Source organism: Lagopus leucura, unplaced genomic scaffold, assembly GCF_019238085.1.
Source record: "Lagopus leucura isolate 7727_CA_CO unplaced genomic scaffold, USGS_WTPT01 Super-Scaffold_100017, whole genome shotgun sequence".
Taxonomy (NCBI): Eukaryota; Metazoa; Chordata; class Aves; order Galliformes; family Phasianidae; genus Lagopus; species Lagopus leucura.
Genome location: NW_024962271.1, coordinates 7,799,328 through 7,819,084, shown reverse-complemented (window position 1 = coordinate 7,819,084; position 19,757 = coordinate 7,799,328). Strand labels below are relative to the sequence as shown.

The 19,757-nt window shown below is 37.7% G+C and overlaps 1 protein-coding gene across 1 annotated transcript in view; it reads right to left on the bottom strand.

Moving 5' to 3' along the window:
• LOC122183209 (neural-cadherin-like) overlaps positions 1 to 19,757 on the bottom strand; it is a 45,504-nt gene that overhangs the window by 21,254 nt on the left and 4,493 nt on the right. Inside the window, exons 2-14 of the mRNA XM_042877017.1 lie at positions 14,125 to 14,322; positions 13,070 to 13,295; positions 10,505 to 10,706; positions 9,294 to 9,405; positions 7,847 to 8,096; positions 5,748 to 5,890; positions 4,896 to 5,068; positions 3,800 to 3,968; positions 2,926 to 3,096; positions 1,843 to 2,015; positions 1,261 to 1,428; positions 428 to 677; positions 183 to 310 (exon numbers count right to left, since the gene is read on the bottom strand). Coding sequence (XP_042732951.1) covers positions 183 to 310; positions 428 to 677; positions 1,261 to 1,428; positions 1,843 to 2,015; positions 2,926 to 3,096; positions 3,800 to 3,968; positions 4,896 to 5,068; positions 5,748 to 5,890; positions 7,847 to 8,096; positions 9,294 to 9,405; positions 10,505 to 10,706; positions 13,070 to 13,295; positions 14,125 to 14,322 — 2,363 coding nt within the window. The remainder of the gene's footprint in view (positions 1 to 182; positions 311 to 427; positions 678 to 1,260; positions 1,429 to 1,842; positions 2,016 to 2,925; positions 3,097 to 3,799; positions 3,969 to 4,895; positions 5,069 to 5,747; positions 5,891 to 7,846; positions 8,097 to 9,293; positions 9,406 to 10,504; positions 10,707 to 13,069; positions 13,296 to 14,124; positions 14,323 to 19,757) is intronic.

The following is a 19,757-nucleotide window of genomic DNA, read 5'->3' as shown; positions in this document are numbered from 1 at the left end:
TATTTGCATTTTTTCACATGGCAGGAAACACATCATTTACTAATTTTATTCCATCTCATGCTTCCATAGTAGTCATCCCTGTCCTAGGCTGAGGACTCCTACTCTATTTAGTCATTTGTTTAATACTGAAACTATATGACTGTACATTTCATTACATAATACACAGATCCCCACTTGCTTACCTCACCATTCTGACCAAGGTCAAGGTCGGTGGCAGAGACCTGAATGACAAACATCCCAATATCAGCTCCCTCTGTTACTGAGGCTTCATAAATAGATGAGGTGAAGAATGGGACATTGTCATTGACATCTAAAGCATCAGAAAGAGCACATAAAGAAGAAAACATAAAACAGAGTAAAAAATATATATTATTATTAATTAATTAAATTAATTAATTAAGATTATGTGATCAAAGCATTTACACACCTGTTACATTAATATAGATCGTAGTGAATGCTGCTAGAGGAACTGCAGCAACATTCTGTGCTCGAACTCTCAGCAGAAAGTTCTTTGTTGTTTCATAATCCAGTAGCTCAGCTACCAGGATTGAAGCAGAGCCATCATCTCTGTTTGGAGTCAAGTAGAAACGAACTGGCATGTTGGTTTCTGGTACAAGTCCCTCTTCTAGGTTGTAAGTCACACGAGGATCTCCAAGGGGAGAGGTTGCTTTGATTCTCTGCACAGTTCCAAGAATTTGAATACTCAACAAGTTTGTATGTACAGTAACATTTCTAAAGGATTCACCAACTCTTCTAGATCCTCAGCTCTCAACTGGAAACAGTAAGACAAGTCTTGCTGGTTATCAAATCCTAACCCTTCCTGACACATCTCCAGGCACAAACAGCTGTGCCCAAAGGTTACCAGCCACTACAGGTTTGGTTCTTCAGGATGTTATCCTAAAAGCATGTACTTTGGAGTTATGTTGTAAAACTGTTCTGATTATCTGCTGTGAGAAATTAAATTGAACAAGTCAAGTATTTTAAGTCCAATAATCTCCTCAGGTAAGACAGTAGCACTCAAAACAATGGAATTCATTTACCTATAGCATTGTTCAAATGAGAAGGAAATTAAATAACAATTATCCTCACATAAATTAAAGAAAAATGCTGGTTATTGACAGCATTTTTTAATGAAAAGGGATGGCAGATGACCAGCCATTGTAATTCACAAAACCATTATAAAGCTCCCTACAGTTAGGTAAACAAGCACATTCAGATACTCTAAAGCCTTATAAACAAACAAGTGTGTCCCAAACTTACCAAAACTGATGCATCTCGTGTAGTATTCTCTGGAATGACAACTTCATAGCTGTCTCTTTCCCACTGTGGAGGCTGGTTTTTTGCACTAGTAACAGTTACCACAAGTTCAACTTTACTGCTCCTATTGCCTCCATCTGTAGCAATAATATCTCGAATTATAGATGACCTCTGAACAGTAAAAAGAGGTTCATTACAGAGGGTTTTGATTAGGGCTCAGGTGAGCTTTTTTAGCAAAGTAAATGAATATGCGAAGTTAAAGGCATACTTAAAATCTGTGCAAAAGAAAAACATCCACAAACAGAAAGAAGACTTCAGAATATGAAATAGGTACAAGGCTGCTAACAAAATCGATTTTCTTTACTCAGTACTGTTGGTAAATACTACTATTTATCTCAATAAACGTTAGCAAATTTCAGCACACTAAGTTTAAAGCAAACAGCGCGAGACTTAGGTTTAATTTAAAAATGATATATTGACCCTTTAAGGTGAAGGGATAGCATAGCAGTAAAGAAAAAGCAACGACCTCAGTCCCTCCTATGCCATATCGAGAAGGCCAGTTTAAAATGAAAATAAGCACCATACCTGAGATATGGGTTGGTTAACAAATATCCAGCCACTAGTGGGATTAATTTGTAAATAATCTGTTTCCCCATCTGCTATGGAATATGTGATGACAGCATTAGAGCTGTAGTCATCGTCATGGGCTGTAACACGGAGAAAGCTGGTCCCAACTCTTGTGTCCTCTCTCAGGAAATCTAATGTAAGGAAAGGATTTTTCAGACTAATATTTCGAACTGATCATCAGTTCACCAAAGTACCATGAACATCTTACTACAAAAACATGAGGAAATACTGAAGTAAAAGTGTATGGAAAATATAGCTTTATCTTCCTTGGAACAATGCCTGTAAAATCAAACCAAGTATTTTCAATTGTTCTTATCAATCCACAGCTATGGGGAACATAAATTCATATTATCGTATTCATAACTTGGAAATCTTATTTCCCACATTAAATTACTTTTTTTTTTTTAAAGTGTTTAAATAAATACTAAAGGACACATTTTTGGGGATGAAATACAAACAAACAGAATTTCAGAAAAGGACCACAATATCAGAAACTACTTTCTATGATTTGTATATTTTAATTAATTGAGAATATCAATCTTTGTTGGTTTTTTTTTTTTATGAATATGATCCTTGCCTCTGGGTGTTTATCCATAAATGAGCAGGATTTTGTGAACAACCAGGAAGGAAAGGTAAAACAACAAATAATGCAGAATGATAAATATTAATCAAATGGGAAAATGTATGACCAAAAGAAAAAAAAAACATTAATCAAGAAACAAACAATTCAGTTACTGCTCAGTGCTGCAAATCACACGGTCTTACACATCTGTGCAGTGCCACAGACACCCAGTGCACTCAGAAAAGCACAGATAGTGAAACAGCAGTCGTTCCAAGGAATTTTCCCATAGCACTCACACAGGCCTGTTAGCCAAGGTTGTACTGGTTACACTGCACATCATACAGAATGACAATTCTGCAATTAAGCTAAGTGCATTTCTGGCTACAATCACTGCCAACACTGACAAAATCCAAAAATCTTAGACATCAGGTAAGCTCACAGTCAAGGCACTGAAACGCTATCCAATGACTCTCAATTACATTCATAGCGGGTGTTCTCAAATCTGGGATCATTGTCATTTTGGTCCAGAATGATAACATTTATCTGACATATCCCAATGAGTGGTTCTGCTGCCTGGTCTGTTGCTGTCACAGTGACTGGATATTCCCTCTGCTTTTCTCGATCAAATACCTGAACAGTTGTCAGAACTCCTGAAAACAAATTAAATACCAGAGTTAGAATACTGTGCATCTGAGAACACAATATTCAGATGTTTATTTAACCATCAACAAATAAATTTAGATACAACCCAATAGGTTAAATACAAGTATAACGTGAATTTTAGGTTTAAAGCTTCAGTCACAAGACTTAACAATCTCAAGAACTCCAATTGCTCATGCAGATACAAACTAAATATACGCTTACACCTTTGGCTCAGAAGAAAGGTAATACCAGACTACTTTAAGAGATGAAGTTTATAAAAATGATTTATTTTGAAGCACATAAGGGATATAAGACACGTCTCACACGTTCTACCCTCTGAAAGTTTCACCTGAATTTAGTTTTGCCCTTCTGAGAATTTTAGTCTCTTGGTCTTTTGTAAGACTATTCTATTGGATGTCACTGATAAGCCATTAACAACATTGCAAGATAAGGTGCACCAAAAATTGGTATTTTTTTTTTAACTTGCTTACAAAGCCATACAAGTTATTTTACATAGCAACTTCCACATTTCAAGCAAAATATCAGACCTAGCTCAGCATTTGATAAGAAACTACGTTTCATGGAATTAATAGAGCTTGTATCTTGCCTGCTGTAAAAAAACTCAAAAACAGTCTTTGTGATGCTCACTATTTCAGCTAGTTTTCCATCAATGTTAACATCTGTCAGTATCAGTTCTGCCATTCACTTTACCTGTGTCAGGGTGAATTCTAAATGCTGGTAGGACACCATCTCTGTGCATCAAGCCATATTTCACTATACCATTGGCTCCTTCATCAGCATCAGTGGCTTCAACTTGCAGTACAGCCGTTCCTGAGGGTTGGTTTTCCAACACAGAAGCATGTTCCCTATAATAATGACACTACAAAATAAATAAAATAAAATACATCAAGCACATATCTCGCCATTTGACTTAAAAGATATACTAGATAGAAAACAACATAACAAAAACCACTATTTAGGCACGTTTCTTAATTTACACACTTCACTTTGCTGTTTTGTGGTTATATAAATCAACAACTACCAGTTGGTTAAAATATCAGGACAGAAAGTACAGCTACCTGTACTTCCAAATGCAAACATATTTCTACGTTAGCAAAAGCCTTATAAAAAAGAGCACATACATTTGCCCAAACCACACAGCTGCTCTGGTCAAACATGGCCTTCCATACAAAGTAAGACTGCAAAGAACAGATTAATGATGATCTATAAAATCAATACAAACAGTCACTTCCCAAAATATGCAACATTTTCCACTAACATACTAGCCATCAGCATGAAACTAAGTTTGAGACAACAGAATGTTAATAACAGTGAATATTCAGAAAACACAATCAAGCATTTATTTTTTACAGTACTTAACCATTTAAGCTAATTCACTATCTTCTTTCGCTTCTTTCATCAATTCCAGACACAAATTGACCAGAAGCCCTAGAGTTGTTCTAGAATGTTTTGTCACAAGTCCACTGGACAGATACAGCTAATCCATCCCTCCTCATGTGTCATACTGAAGCTCCAAAAGGTATTCACTAGACCCTATCTTCTAAAATGCCAGAGACGATGTGGGGTTCAGGAAAAGAGTGCTGATAAGCTGCTCAGCCACAAGAGAAGAACAAAGCACATGAGGCTCGGGAAAGAGATGTGAGAGATGGAGAAGATCAGGGCATCAAGAAGAGAGAAAAAGTGGATCACCTCTTTCATTAGCCATATGCTGTTTCACTTGCAGTGACAACAGTCTTAAACATTTGCTACCCAGTCTAATGCACATCACCTAGTCTCATATTTGTACCTTCTGAAAGACTGGTTTGTTGTTGTTGACATCATCAATTTTCACAATAACCTGAGCAGTACTTGTAAAAGAATGGGGCCCTCCCGAGGCGTTATCATCTGTAGCTGTGACATTAAGTACATACTCTGTCCCCTGCAGCTTTGGAAATGGGCTGGAACGAAGTCTAACTAGCCCTGTAAAGACAACAATAGGTTGTATTTTTTTATTTTTGGTACATTAACAGATTACTGTTTCTCTTCTCATTAGTAAGCAAGACAACAGCCATTCTGATTTACCTACTTAAAAACAAACCTCATAGCTGCTATTTCTATGGTTTAATTTCTATGGTATTTTTACTGCAGTCTGATATTGAAACAAAATTAAGAAATACAACAACAGATTTGTCTGCAAGTATACCTACAGAGCGGAAGGAGACACCAGCTACAGCTCAGCTGGTTCATTTTCTTTAGTGCATCTGTTTCCACCAAAAAATACCCGAAAACATTGTGGCAGACTTCTTTACCTGCAATCATATTTTCAGGAATCTGAATCTAACATTAACATTGCAAAGTACAGTTTGAAATGAAATCAAAATCTCATGCTAAGTGAACTCTAAAAGATAAAGAGTTGAAGCAGCTCTCTCCTTCATATATATTCAATGTCTTCAGCATATGCTTTGAAAAACACGCATTCAGATTTTGTCTTCAGCTCATAACACAGGTATAATATAGAGTAGTTTCAAACAAAGCAAACAGAGCAAACAAATCTCAATTTGAAGGATTGTACCAGCTGTACTCAGATGCTGCCTGTTCATACTTTTCTTTGTTGTCTGCTTTCATTTGTTGTAGCAGTGAAGAGCTAATACATCATTACCCTTCTTAGGGTCAATAACGAAGTTTCCTTTTTGATTCCCAGAGGGAATATCATAGGTCACGCCATCTCCATCAGGGTCAACAGCATTGACTGTAGCTACCAATGTATTTGGGCCTGCATCTTCAGAAACAAAGCTCCTGTAACTGTTAAACAAAATTATGATCATTTATGCAATTTAGACAGAAAAAAAAATACACACAGGACTTCTACTAAGTGTATAAAGGGTATTGCAGAGATCTCTTAGTTATTACTGTAATTACACTACTAAGAAATATGCTACTTTGTAACAAAACTAAACGATAGCACTGATGACTTATCCAATCTTCCATATCTCATGTCTTTCTGTGGTTACCACCTGTAGATTCCATTGTGAACTTCCAGCAGTGTTGACACTTTCACACTTAGCTTCACAAGGTTTGGGCTAAACCCAGAACTTATTCATTTTGTTCATCTAAGTTATATAATTAACAGAATCAAAGCAAATATTTACTAAATTTAAAAACACTGTCTATATAGCAGACGTATAGCATATTCTGTTTTTGAGACACGTTGTCAAAGTAGCTTCAGTGCAACCTTTGCAGCAGCAGGACAAAGATCAGATCTGGGAGTATGTGCATAATGTCAGTTTTACAAAAATCTCTCCTCAGGACCAGGCACATCATGGACACTGTAAGCTCTTAAGAGGCATTATCAGCCTAAGCTTAATGCTCTCAGTTGTAGAAAAGCCCTCTGCCTTAGCAAAATCCCAAATACTTCTTATTTTCTCTGACTGGATTGGGTGTAGGCTAGGCTAAGCGTACAACAGACCAGCCTATGGTGGATATCCCAAAGCTCAGCCACAACAGTGAGTTACAGCTGGCTCTGTCCAATAGCAGATAAAATACATGGGTATGACTGCACTCAAAAAACTCACGTCTGCTTACGGGCTCACTCCCCACATTTCATAGCAAATACAACCCTCGAGTCCTCGGCTGTTACATAAAATAAGTTACTCTGACACTTACATATAATTATGCAGAGAACAGCATAAAACTCAAAGGAAAAGGAGACAGATGCACAAAAAAACCTCTCACTTGTATTTGCTGTCCCAGTAAGGGATTTTACCACAACATTTTCAGTGACAGCTTTTTATTCTCCCCCCAGTTTAATTTGTGATGAAGTAGAAGAAGTAAATTATTCTGGTTTAGCTCAATCACAACCCTAGTACACTACCTTAGCTCCTTATCCAGAATGCAAATGACAGCAATTCTGATAATTGTGAAAATGAAATGCAGGGACAGAGGAGTTCAAGTCAGCAGAAAAGGTCTCTTAAAAAGCAGAAAGTAGAAACTGGCAAAATGAGAGTAGGTGCTTTAAGGAGAACTGATGAAAAAAGGTTCACGGAAAAAAATCATAAATTTGCCCTGGGTTGTAAATCTATTTAAACAAAGGGCAGAAAGGACAACATCATCGTCTTGGTTTGTATTAGCCTTGCAGATTGGTCTCTCAACATGAGGCAATTTGTGGGTGATGAATTTCTCTTACAGAAAACTTCAGCTACATTCAGCTACTTCCCAAGTTGCCACAATCCATATAGTTGATAAAAGCTACCCATTGTGTATGCAGGAAAAAGCTACTTAAAATGCAGCAGAACTGGAAGCAATTGCTGCTTGCTTATTTAGAAACCGACAAGGAGATCAGCCAAATCACAGAATCATAGGGGTTGGGAGGGACCTCAAGAGACCATGGAGTCCAACCCCCTGCTACACAGGTTCTGCACAGCAGGTCACCCAGGCAGACATCCAGACGGGTCTTAAACTTTGCAAAATAGATGAATAGAAAATGATTAATTGGTAGGATATTACTGTCATTTCATTTTGAACTGATCTAAAACTACTTAGAAGAAATGCAACATCTGTCAAAAGAGACTGTCTAGATACCATCCCTATCTAAATATATGCACAAGTCTTTTTTCTTCAACTGTAAGAGGGTCTCTGCTGTCCATCTAACTCTGAAACTCAACTGAACCTAAGCCAGTTACCATCCTATAATAGTCTTCTCACTAAAACAACAACAACAACAAACAGTAACAAACAAGAGATTTAGGAATATATATTTACATCGCCTGGGAAAACTCAGGAGCTTCATCATTTACGTTTGAAACATGGATCCTAACAGTTGCTGTCCCAGTCTTTGGATCTTCCCCTTTATCCACAGCCATAATTATGAACTCATAAAGATGGTTAGGTCGTTCATAGTCCAATTCTCTTGCAGGGAATATAGTACCATGAGAAGTAATACTGAAGTCTGGACTCAAAGCGTAATACAATATTTCAGCATTTTCTTTTGAATCACAGTCAGTGGCTGTCACTGTTAGAAGAGAAGGACACTATGTAGATCACAGTCTACGAACCAGAATGTGAAATACTTTAACAAGAGAATTAATGCATAATATAAAACTGTAATAGCATTGCCTTGGCATGTAATGCTTGAAATAATTTATAAAAACTGTGCTATACTCTATGCTTTTACTCAACCAACTTCTCAAAGTTATAGGGGGATGGAAAAAACACACGTTAAGGACCCTGACTGAATTAAGCCACTAGATCTTGCTTTTGAGGGGTGTAAAGAGTCCAGTATGACCAAGAACATATTCCTATACAGAGCCATATATACTCACGTCCATCTGATATATACCGTTGACCTGAGATCACCTGGACAGATTAGACTCTGTGTGATTAAAGATAAAACATTTACAATATAGTACTTAACAGATACAAGTGAAAATAATGAGCTCATCAGATCCCACTCAAAACCTAGAAAAATCTAGAAACTCTGTCACCAGAAGAGTAATTGACAGGCTACCATCACAGGCAAAATCACTGTGTAAAACAATAGGAGATTATAAAATCCTGTTTACTAGGAAACAGTAATTTTTCTGTGGTTTAATTTCCCTTTCACCATCAAGATTTATAAAAACTTTGTCTGTGGGTGAAAGACCAATATAAGGCACTTCTACTCTGGTTAATTGACATCAGTTTGCTTTATTGTCAGGGTCTGCTTATTTCTGTATTAACATTCTCAGTATAAGATTTTTGCACTCTACATAATATCCAGAATATCATCATTTAAAGCTTAATTTGTAGATTATGTTGGGGAGAAGAAAAACGTTTCTCCCAAGCATCCTATGCTCCCTAATGCAAGCCCATGCATAATTTTTAGATGGGCAAAGAAGTTGAGCTGCTTTGTCTATAATTACTGATGTCAAATTATTCTCTTTTCAAAAGAAAAATGTTGCAAGATCGCCACAATAAGCCTGCTGCTATCATAATGACCACAGCTGAAGTCTTGTTACACCAAAATCCCATGAAGACAACCTGTTTCCTTCGTGTCTTGTCCTCCAAAATTGTTTGAGCTGTGGCAGTAATAAATAATTATGAGCAATTCTAGAAGATGCCAAAGCGCTGTGACTTGCCCCATCCCGAGGCTTTCTAAAGTGAAATCTAACTCGTGGAGGGGAGAAAAACATTGATACTGAATGTAACAAATGGTTTAGAAAGTACTAACCTTGTAGAAGTGCAGTAGTCATAGTAACTGTTTCAGGAACACTGACTTTGCTGTAAATGGACTGATGGAATTCTGGAGCACAATCGTTCACATCAGTGATTACAACCAAAACCTCAGTGGAAAGAGAGAGCGTTAAATGGCATCCAAGTGAAACAAGGTAACAACTCCATTGCTCCAGAAATACTGGATGGAAGAATTTGCTGAGATCTCTGGAAGCTGTAGCACATAGGAAAACTCTTTTTTTTCATATTGCTCTTTTCCTGCTGAAAACTGCTTAGATATTAAATTCTACATTTGGAATTATCAAGTCCTAGCCCCCCCAGCAACATTTCCATTCATATCTTCATCTCCATTGATTATTTCCTACCATTAACTCAAATGGAAATAGACTGTCTGCTTCCAAAGCATCCTTTTGCATTACCTCCTAATATTTCTATTATTTGTAACATCAAAAATTCTACAGGTGCACGTAAAACTGACTTTAGGCTAAATATATTTGTAAAATCATAATAGAATCTTCTTTCAAGTCATATTCTATCACTCTTCATCTTGTAGTATCTAAACGGGTCAATGGAAACTACTGGTCTCTGGTGTGCCACAGCCACTGTTTGTCACACTAAAATACTCTGTGTCCTCAAACTTGTTCCTAATAATTCTATCTCCTGCTCCTTTGGTGGTGTACACTTTATGTGCTGCAGCAGGAAGAAGTGTGATATTACACGGATTTCCAAACTCAGAGAATCTTGAATTCAAGTAACAGTGATAACTGTATTTAGAAATATATTTGCTGTCAAACAGCTTTCTGATACAGCATGAACTGTCAGCTTTCGCTATGAGTTTTTATTACCTCCTCTCTTTACTATTTCACTTAGTGTTCTCAAAACAAAATTTTATTTTTGTTTTGTCATAAATTGGAATATTTTCAAATACGCATCAATTTAGGAGTAAAACAAAGCCTCACATTTTCCTTGGCTGCATCTACCACCACACCTTTTTGGGTAAAGCCTATGACCTATGATGGAATGGCACGACTGGTCCCTAAAAAACAGCTTTCTCAGGATGTCTATCAGGAGTTAAACCAGTCCTCCTCACCTACCCAGAGATAAAAAAAGACTTTAAACGTCGATAGGGAATCTGTACAGAGATTGGGAAGGACTCAAGAAGAACACAAAAACATACAGACATATAGAACACCGGAAATAAAAGCCTACCTCAGCTGCACCACTGAATTGTTCATTTTCCTCTGCTCTGACCAAAAGAAGGTACTGGCGTTGGTCACTCTCATAATCCACGCTCCGCGTTAAGCTGATATCCCCTGTTGCCTGATCAATGCTGAACAGACCACTTGGATTGGTTGGCAAAGTGTAGCTCAGGGATTTGTTTTGATGTGATACAGCAGTGACTCTAAGAAAGCTGCAATTAAAAAAAAAAAAAGTCTCTTAAGCATGTAATAATTCAGCAATGAAAAATACAGCAAAAAATACTACACATCAAAACCAGCTGCAATCCCGTAGATCTGATTAGAGCAATATGTGCTGACAGCTGTACCTGAACTCCAAATTCAAACATTTTGTAACACAGTATTTCTATTATCTTGAGATTAAACAGAAAAAGATAAGACTCTTGCAAGCTGAGCACAGTAAGGATTAAAAACAAAGAAACAGAGGACTTCATTTTTGCAGCAACTGAATTTTCCTACTCTACCTTTCTTATCAGGTGGTGATGATTCTAAGGCAGGAAAACCTAAACATAAAATGCAAAATATTCCTTTTAATAATGATAGCATGGTAAATTTGCTGCTGCAATCATACTGCTCTAATGTTTTAGACACCTGCCAACAGGAAAAAGGCAGCCACTGGCCATGTGCCTGTAGCGGCGCATGCAGAACCACAAGGTTTTAGCTTATCTGACACTTTTTCCCATAGAAGTGCTTGAAGTCTTCAAGTGGGAAATGTAGTTGCAGCATGAAGAAATACATTATAAAATAGTAATTGTTACAGGGTTTAAAGCAGAACACTAATTCATCAAATGTTCATTGCCTTATTGTGAAATCTCTTAGGAGAAAGGATTCCATCTCCCAGAAGAGCCCTGCAACACCTGAGACCCACTGACAACTTCATTCAGAAAGACAAAGCTCAACTTGTCTGAACACTTCTGTCTTTTCCTTTTTTCATGCTGCTGCCTTGTAAATTCCCTCAGGTGCAACTCTGAAACACTGCAAAAGGTTGTTGTAGGCCACTTTCTTGCTTTATTCTTCTTTCTGTTGTCTCACAGCCAGCTTAAGCCAACACAAGACCATATTCCTGCCAATAGGAATTACTTTGCTCTCCTTCCCTCTCTCCACCCCAGCTGCATGCTCATGCCACCTCTCCTCTCCTCCTGTCAGCACAATCACAAGGCTCAGCTGTGAGCACATCTAACAACCCAGCCGAAAACTCTGCTTTTTCATTCTGTCTTTCCTTGGATCAGCCTGCCAGCTCAGCTAACATATTAGAGCTAATGCTGGACCAAAGGAAAGGTTTGGTAATGCTTCTTGTCAGCAGCAGTCTTAAATCAACCTACACTTGTGAAACCCAGCCCTACAAAACACAGCACATGACAGCAGCTCTGTTTTCCTGCAGTTGGTCTAATTTAGATACAAAAACTTCAGGATTCCACAGTGATTTTCAGGACTGCTTCTGGTTAGCACACAACAGAAAAGCACTTTCACTGGGCACACCATTCACATTAAAACCTCTTATGGCATAGTAATAACCATAACCAACCAAATACTGAATTCCTTTTGGATATTATGCAAATTGACAAAGCAATTAATCTCCTATCATTATAGCAGGTGTGCAAGCCTCTTTTTAAACAGTGATAAAAAAGAGTTACAAAGAATTCTATTATTTTTCATCCTCATTGAACAGCAGATACCTGTTAGGTATTCTGGCATTACACACCTCTTTAATTTCTTTTATGCATGTGCTAAATAAATTTACTGCAGTTTTAAAGAAAAACATTATTATTTGCTATTAACAACTGATGATTTTTTTTTTAATCTTGACAAACCTCAGACACTGTATAATTGTTGTAGACTGAACAGTACAATACAGTACTACAGATAGTAACAGTGCTGACTAAGTTGAAAGGTCACACAAGGGAGATGTTTACTGGCAAAAAAAAGTATTCTCAATTCAACTGCAGAAGGAAAATGTTTGCCCTGATACCAAAAGAATCTGTGAAAGAAGGAACTAAGCATTCAGGTGGGCCTCCATTACTAACACTTTCTGTGCTATTTGGATGCACATAGTTAGCCAACGGATAGAGAAGTAAAATGACAAGTTTTGCAGCATCTTCATTTTCACTCGGTTTGTCACCATGATTGATGAAGACAGCACAGACAGCCCCTTGTTTTTTCCAACTTTCATTTGGTGGAGAATCTACTTTTCCAAATGCTGACACATAGAACTGACACACACTTTCATGCCAAGACAGCTTCCTTTGCGATGTAATGCTTTTAATTTGAATTCTGCATTTTGTTTGAAAACTAAGAGACAATTCTGCTAATACTTTCTTCATTGTTTAAAATCAAGAAATCACGCTTATTCATCACCACTGTTCGGTGCAAAACAGTGACTAAAATACATCAAATGAATGTAATCACTTCAATTAAAATATCTAAATTAATATTCACAGTATCTAGGATTCACAGACAATAGTGAGGCTTTGGGGAGATCAAGCAGATGTTGAACTAACAACGTAATATCACCACGCTACTTTTTCCTGTTACTTACGATTTTCTTTCTGCCATACTTTCAGGAACATAAACCAGGTATGATGTGTTGGTGAACTGTGGTGGTCGAAAGCCAGCAATTACAGAAACAGAGGCTGGAGACCCTTTGCTTCCAAGTTTATCTGCTGCCAGCACGGTCAGCAAATACTCCTTATTCCTCACTAATGGCAAGCCTGTTGTTTTGATCCAGCCCGTGTCCCTCTCAACCTGAAATCTGCCTTCTCCACCTAGGAAGAAGAGTCACAAACTGCTGTCAGCAAGAACAAACATTTTTATTTGATTAATACTGAGAACAGGGAATCAATTCCTGAGTTGGTTTTGTCTTGGAATTAATATTCACGGAAAAAACACAAAAAGTTTGTTTTGAACTCACTAATTACAGGGATTATTACATTTCTAAACTGTATTTTACTTTGTTAGACGTCAGCCTTCTTTACCCTCCAATATTTTGCTGTTATTTGATGCTGAAATATCCCTTTGAAGAAAATACCCTGCCAGGGCATGCTCTGGTCAAGAGGAACAGATTGCCTCTGGAGTGGTATTCCCACTGCCTTTCTGCTTACACAACTCTGAACTGAAGTTTCTTTTAAGTGCCCCAGCTAAGAAAATTATGAGTGAATCTGTAGCAGCTTTGCAAAGCTAAGGTGCCCAGATCCTTAAGAATTTCTTTGAAACTGACCAGAAGCACAACTTCCACAAGCAAAAAGGAATGTCAGCTTCTTCGAACCAAACCAGAAAGGTGCTGTCTATGGCTACCACTGCTGCTCCTGTGCCCAAGCCCCGTGGTACTGCAGTGCTACTCCCGTGTCCACTGCCCTCACAGGCAACAATCTGATCAGGAACCCAACTTTGCAAAGAGAACATGCTTCCAAACTGACCAGTCTGTCCACACACTCTCTACAAGTTTATCTTTCTCACCCTCAACACCAAAGGCTTGTAAACTTTTTTTTTTTTTTTTTTTAAGTAGGAAAGGAAGGTTTCCCACTAAAAGTAAGAAGACAAAAATGTCACAATACTGAAGCTTAATACAAACGCAGAAGCGAGGTTTAAATTTACCTTCCAGGAGAAAATATTCTACGGTTCCATTGACCCCTTCATCCACATCCACAGCCAGCAGCTTATATACTTCAGTTCCCTCTGTAGCTTGGGGAGAAACCACAGCCAAGAATGGGAAGGGTTCCATGGCCCATTCAGGTACGTTGTCATTCACGTCCATCACAGTAAGTGTTAAGTGCAACAAATACCAATCTTTCCCTAGCAGTCAAACAGAAACAAAGAAATACTTAGGTACACAGCAGCATGCAGAGTAACAAACACGTATCCTGAGGATATAATGTCTGCAATATTGTTGGCATGCGATCCAGAAAAACCTTTTGGCTCTTCTCCTACAGTCACCCACATACAGACATAATGGGGAAAAAAATAAGCACAACTGCTGCCAAACTGCAAGATCAGAGTGACTTGCATTACTTCCTAACAGTATTTCTTCTTAGGAAAGATCACACCGTTACATTTTACAAGTTTGAATGTGTGTTTTCTGAAAGTGTGCTACTAGAAAAAAAATAAAGGTATATTTTGTATATTCAATGATTACAGCAATTCTGAATTTTGAAAATAATTATTTGTTGTCAGAAAGATCCTAATTAATCTACCTTAAGTAATGAATTTCCTGAATAAAAAGATCACTGAAGTTGTAATACCGTTTTCACTTCTATTTAAGATTAAAGTAAAAAATATAATTATATAGCCAACAGAGAATGCAACAATTCCAATCTCCAGAAATCAACAAAATTTTAAATTAAAAGTTAATTAAAAAAAAAATTTAAAAAGCTAATTAAAAATTAAAAGTTGAGAGAAAAATTCATTTTTTTGTTTTTGCTATTACACCAATCAGTGAGCACAGAAGAGCTCCTGATTGTGCAATAAACAGTAGGGAAGCATCATTGAAAAAGTGACAAAAAAGAAAAATATCAGTCTGGAACAACACTGCATGTGAAGCCCAAGTTTCCAACAAACAGAAATTGCCTCATTATAAACATACCTTCTTCTCTGCTTGCAGGTTCTGTTAAAACACACATTAAAAAAGAAGCCAGAAGGAACCGCAAAAGAGCATTCCAGAACCTGGATGTACAATACAACAGCATGGTTATTCTTTCCCTATTCTAACCTAGGAAATGAAACCAGAGACACAGTACACGAAGTCCCAGGACAATAAGTCCAGGAAACCAGAAGAAAATGCAGGGGAGGGAATGTGCTCAGTGCTGGTCTGTGTCTAAGGCCAGCATGACCCAGAATGAGAAGAGCTCCAAATGAAAAGTGCCAAATCAGAAGATCAATGTCTGCCCGAATTCTTGGATGATCTTAGTTTAAAAACAAAACAAAACAAACAAACAAAAAAAAAACCCAAACCACCTAAATGCAAAGGGGAAAAGCTAGTGTCAAAATTGTCCAACTTTTCACAAAGGAACAGACCTTACAGAAGTTGTCATGAGTTTATAAATACCCACTATTACCTTGGTTTGCCTGGGGATACTGCAGGCTTCAATAGCAAGCACTAAATCAGAGTTAAGAACCTTCAAAATCTTCCTCTGTAACAGAAAGATCTACCAGGGGTTTGAGTGCCATCTCAGTACCACTGTCAGGAGTAGAAAGGTAACTGATTTTATCTTCCTAGAATCTGGAAATCAACATCCTAATCAGCCCACAAACTCACGTTCAAATTCTGCTTATCTTCTGAACCTGCACACATTTATTCACCAAAACGTAACATCGTGACTGAAGAGCAGCTGGTTCCAGCTGAGGAAGTACACCTGGATACAAACTCCTCTTGTCACTTACTGTGAGTTCACTGAACATTAATATGTCGGCTCTTAATACACAATTATAGATGAGATACACCTCTCGTAAGGAAACTATGGACAACAGCATCAAGAGTGAGATTCAGCCTCAAATGACTCAATAAGCTTTAGTAATCAAAAACTAAAAGGACTTGCAAACGTTTCCCCAAGTACCTGCTTTTAATAGTCAATAGACCTTAATGTCATTTGTCATCTGGGCAAGACCAAAGCTTTCAGCAATATGTTGGGTACCTCTGAAACATGTGAATATTTCACAATCTCATTAGGATAGTCAGCACGAACTGTGCTGCATATAATCAAAGAGACAGGTGTAAGTGTCTCTCTTGACCTGTCTGTGTATCCACTGCACGTGGCCTTGCAGGTCTTACCAGTACGTTATCTTCTTCCATCAATCATAAGCAATCTGATTCTCAAGCAGAAGTACTAAATAAATCATCAAAATTAGAGATTATTTCCCTTTCAGATAAAGGCAATCTGGAGGAAATTTTCTGTAAGTTTCCCCTTGACTGCATACCATATATCAAAGCAAGAACTATAACATAACTGCACAGGACTGTACTTGTCTGCACTGAGACCTACAAATGTGACCTGACAACTTGTAGAAACAACATCAGGGCGTCCAATGAAGCACGACCAGACAAGGGCTTGTCAGAGGACAAAGGATGTGATGAAGAGACTGGCATGGACAATAATGTGGAACGTATGTGTTTATAGCAGAAATTAACGATTTCCAAGTATAAGAACATGAATGTGATTTGTGTAAAATATAATTCCTCATTCCAACAACTGACGCAAATGGTTAAAAAGCTTATCATTTAATTGTCAAGAGAGATATCCTACAAAATGTGGTCTCTTACAACTGGCATCTCTTGCAACCAACATGGTTGCTTTCCTACAGAACAGCTGTTTTTCCTGCAGAGTGGAGCTAAAACCAGATCTCCAACTAATCTTTAATGAGGTATGTGAAATTCATTTTTTCCCCAGGAGAGAATTAAACACTGTCATTCATGGAAATGATTTCTGATTCCACAATAGCGGAAGGAAGGGAATTCTAGAACAACAGCTCTCTGACAGTTTAAGATGTCTCGCTGCTACCCTCCAAAACAGACACCACCATCCCCAGCACGCAGCCAGCAGCTCTATTAACTACACTAGTGTGTCAATACCAGCACTAGATTGTTACATCTGCAGTAGTACATTATGATTAATAGTTGTTTATTAGTAGTATATAAGTACTACATCATGGAAGAAATAATACATTATATTCCACTCAAAATCTTAGCAGAAACAGCTTAAAACTGATAATCCTCTGCGTATTTGGGTTAAGTCCTACAGACACACAAACGGGTTCTACTTAAATTATCAATTCAGAACGTGGAGTGGTGACAGCACGGTGGCACTGCCTGCAACTGCACTCAGTGACCTTGCGCAGAGATCCTACATGAGGAACTGTCATAGGCCTAATCGCCTTGAAAAGAACTGCCAAACAGTGCTGTAACACACCAATAGGAATCTCTCAATATTAAACACCAGATACTTGATTTTCAAGCCAGGCACACTGTAGATATCTTACACAATTTCGTTCTTCAAAAAAACTCCTCCTAAAACAATAGTACTGCTAGTTACCTTGTAGACACACACGCAGATTTTGCACTTGACGTATATCCCTCCCTAACTTCAGATAACAGAAAATGTAAATAATTGCTCTCTCACAAACACAGCCACAAGACAAAATTCAAGGCAGTTCTTGTTGCATAGGATGACAGTAACGTAACAGTGGAACACCTCACATTAAAAACTAGCATTTTAAAAAGCTGTACAGAAAACAATGCTGCATATTCAAATGGATCAAACCAACTTCATTTGACCAGTAAGTGTTTTCCCCTGTTCTTTTCTTCTCAATACAATGAAAACAGGTTACATGAGCAGACTGTTCTTTACACACATTTGCAAACACCACTTACCAGTCCTTTGCAGCATCAAAATTCAGCCTTCCTCCCCCCCTCTTTAAAGTTCACAGAGAAAAACAAAACTAACATTATAAACTCCAGACCAGAGGCTTTTCCTGCTTTAGCTGCTTAACTCCCTATTAGAGTCAATTCATCTCTCACCAAAAATCCTTCTTAGGGCAGCTCATTCTGACATTCCCTCCTGTTGGAATGACTTCTTTTTTATCTCAACATTACTGACAAACACCACAGAGCTGAGATTCATTCCCTATCCCCAAATCAATCTTACTAATCCGCTGCTGAACCCTCATCACACCCATCTAAAATTGCTTATTTTTAACATGTGTCTGCGACTGAAAAAGGATGGGCACAGAAAGTATTTCATACTGCACCTTACACACACTGAACTCAGACTGCACTGGGTAACAGAACATGATAGCTCACAGAAGTTTGTGCTCACGGGAAATATACTGATATGTGACAACCCTTTTAACCTTCAAAGAAAAGGAATACACATTCTTCCACCAACCTAAATTGTGAGAGGGGCGGGAAGGACAGGAAGGCATTAGTGCTTAACCACAGCTAAACACAACTTCTGATGTGCAGCACTGTCTGAACCAAGCCTCAAAATCGTGTGTTGAAATAGGTTGATTGCAATTCCAAACAGCGTAGGTTGGATTTGCCTCCAAACCCATCTCCCTTCACCATGTCAAATTACAAAAGATGCTGTCAATCTGTGAAATGTGGCGTACTTTCAGACTTCTGATTTCATTAGGATTCTGACTATCTTTTCTCTCAAGAATCCAATGGATGCATCTGGAAGACGAGATTTGAAAATAAAATTATCATATTCATTAAAAATGTGGGTTTCCCTGCCACGGTATAATTGATAAAACTGACAACGGCAGACATTCTGATTTCTAAATCTGTCAATATAGAATATTTACTCGAGTGAACATGTCTCCACAATTGCAGACAAATACGCTACATGCCTTGAATTTACCGAGGAGAAAGGCAATATATTATCATGATTAAAGAACACCGGGTGAGAAGCCAGGTTGCTCTGGCATTTTTGGGTCATTTCAGTTTACTTTAAAAATTCTATAAGGGAGTTAAAAGTCTTGCAAGCCTTTAAGTCAATATCACTATGACATTCTCATCTACATGGGTCAGCAAACTAACTACTCAAGTACTATTTTTCCCTTTGCTTTTAAAGTTTTTCCAACTTCTACACATTAACCATAGAACCAAATGAACCAAAAAACAAAAGTAAAGAGCTACATGATTGTGGCAGGGTGGATCTATTAATTACCAATTAAAAGAGTAAAGTGATAACCACGTCACCAGGGATTCCCAGCGCAGCATGCATCTACCAACAGCAACAGACAAAAATCCAAGCGTGCCCTGCAGTGAAATAAGTGACTGTATACAAATAATGCAGCAAACATCCTTAGATAACAAATAACAGGTCTTAAATGGTGACTACAAAAAGCTTTGTACTGAGAGAACTTAGATACACAGGAAGCAGCCACAGTAAGTGTGAAACAAGAAGATCTCCTGAAACGTTGCCTAGGATTTTGGGAGGGGGAGGGAAATCCCCATTTAAAGAATTTCTTTAGATAAATAAGATTAAACTTCTGAAACAAACAGATTTCCTTATTTAAGGAATTACGACACCTTATCAGAATAAGGAATGTCTGAATGCTGTTCATTGTTAGGTGAACCAAAAGGAAACAGCCTTCTAAATGATGAATTTGTTTTACAGCAAGACAGTTGGAAGGAGAAAAAAGAAAACAAAAAAATCCTAAAATATAACTGTTTGAGAATCAAAGAAAGTTTAACATAATTGCCATGTCAGACACAGGATCAATATCCAACTTGT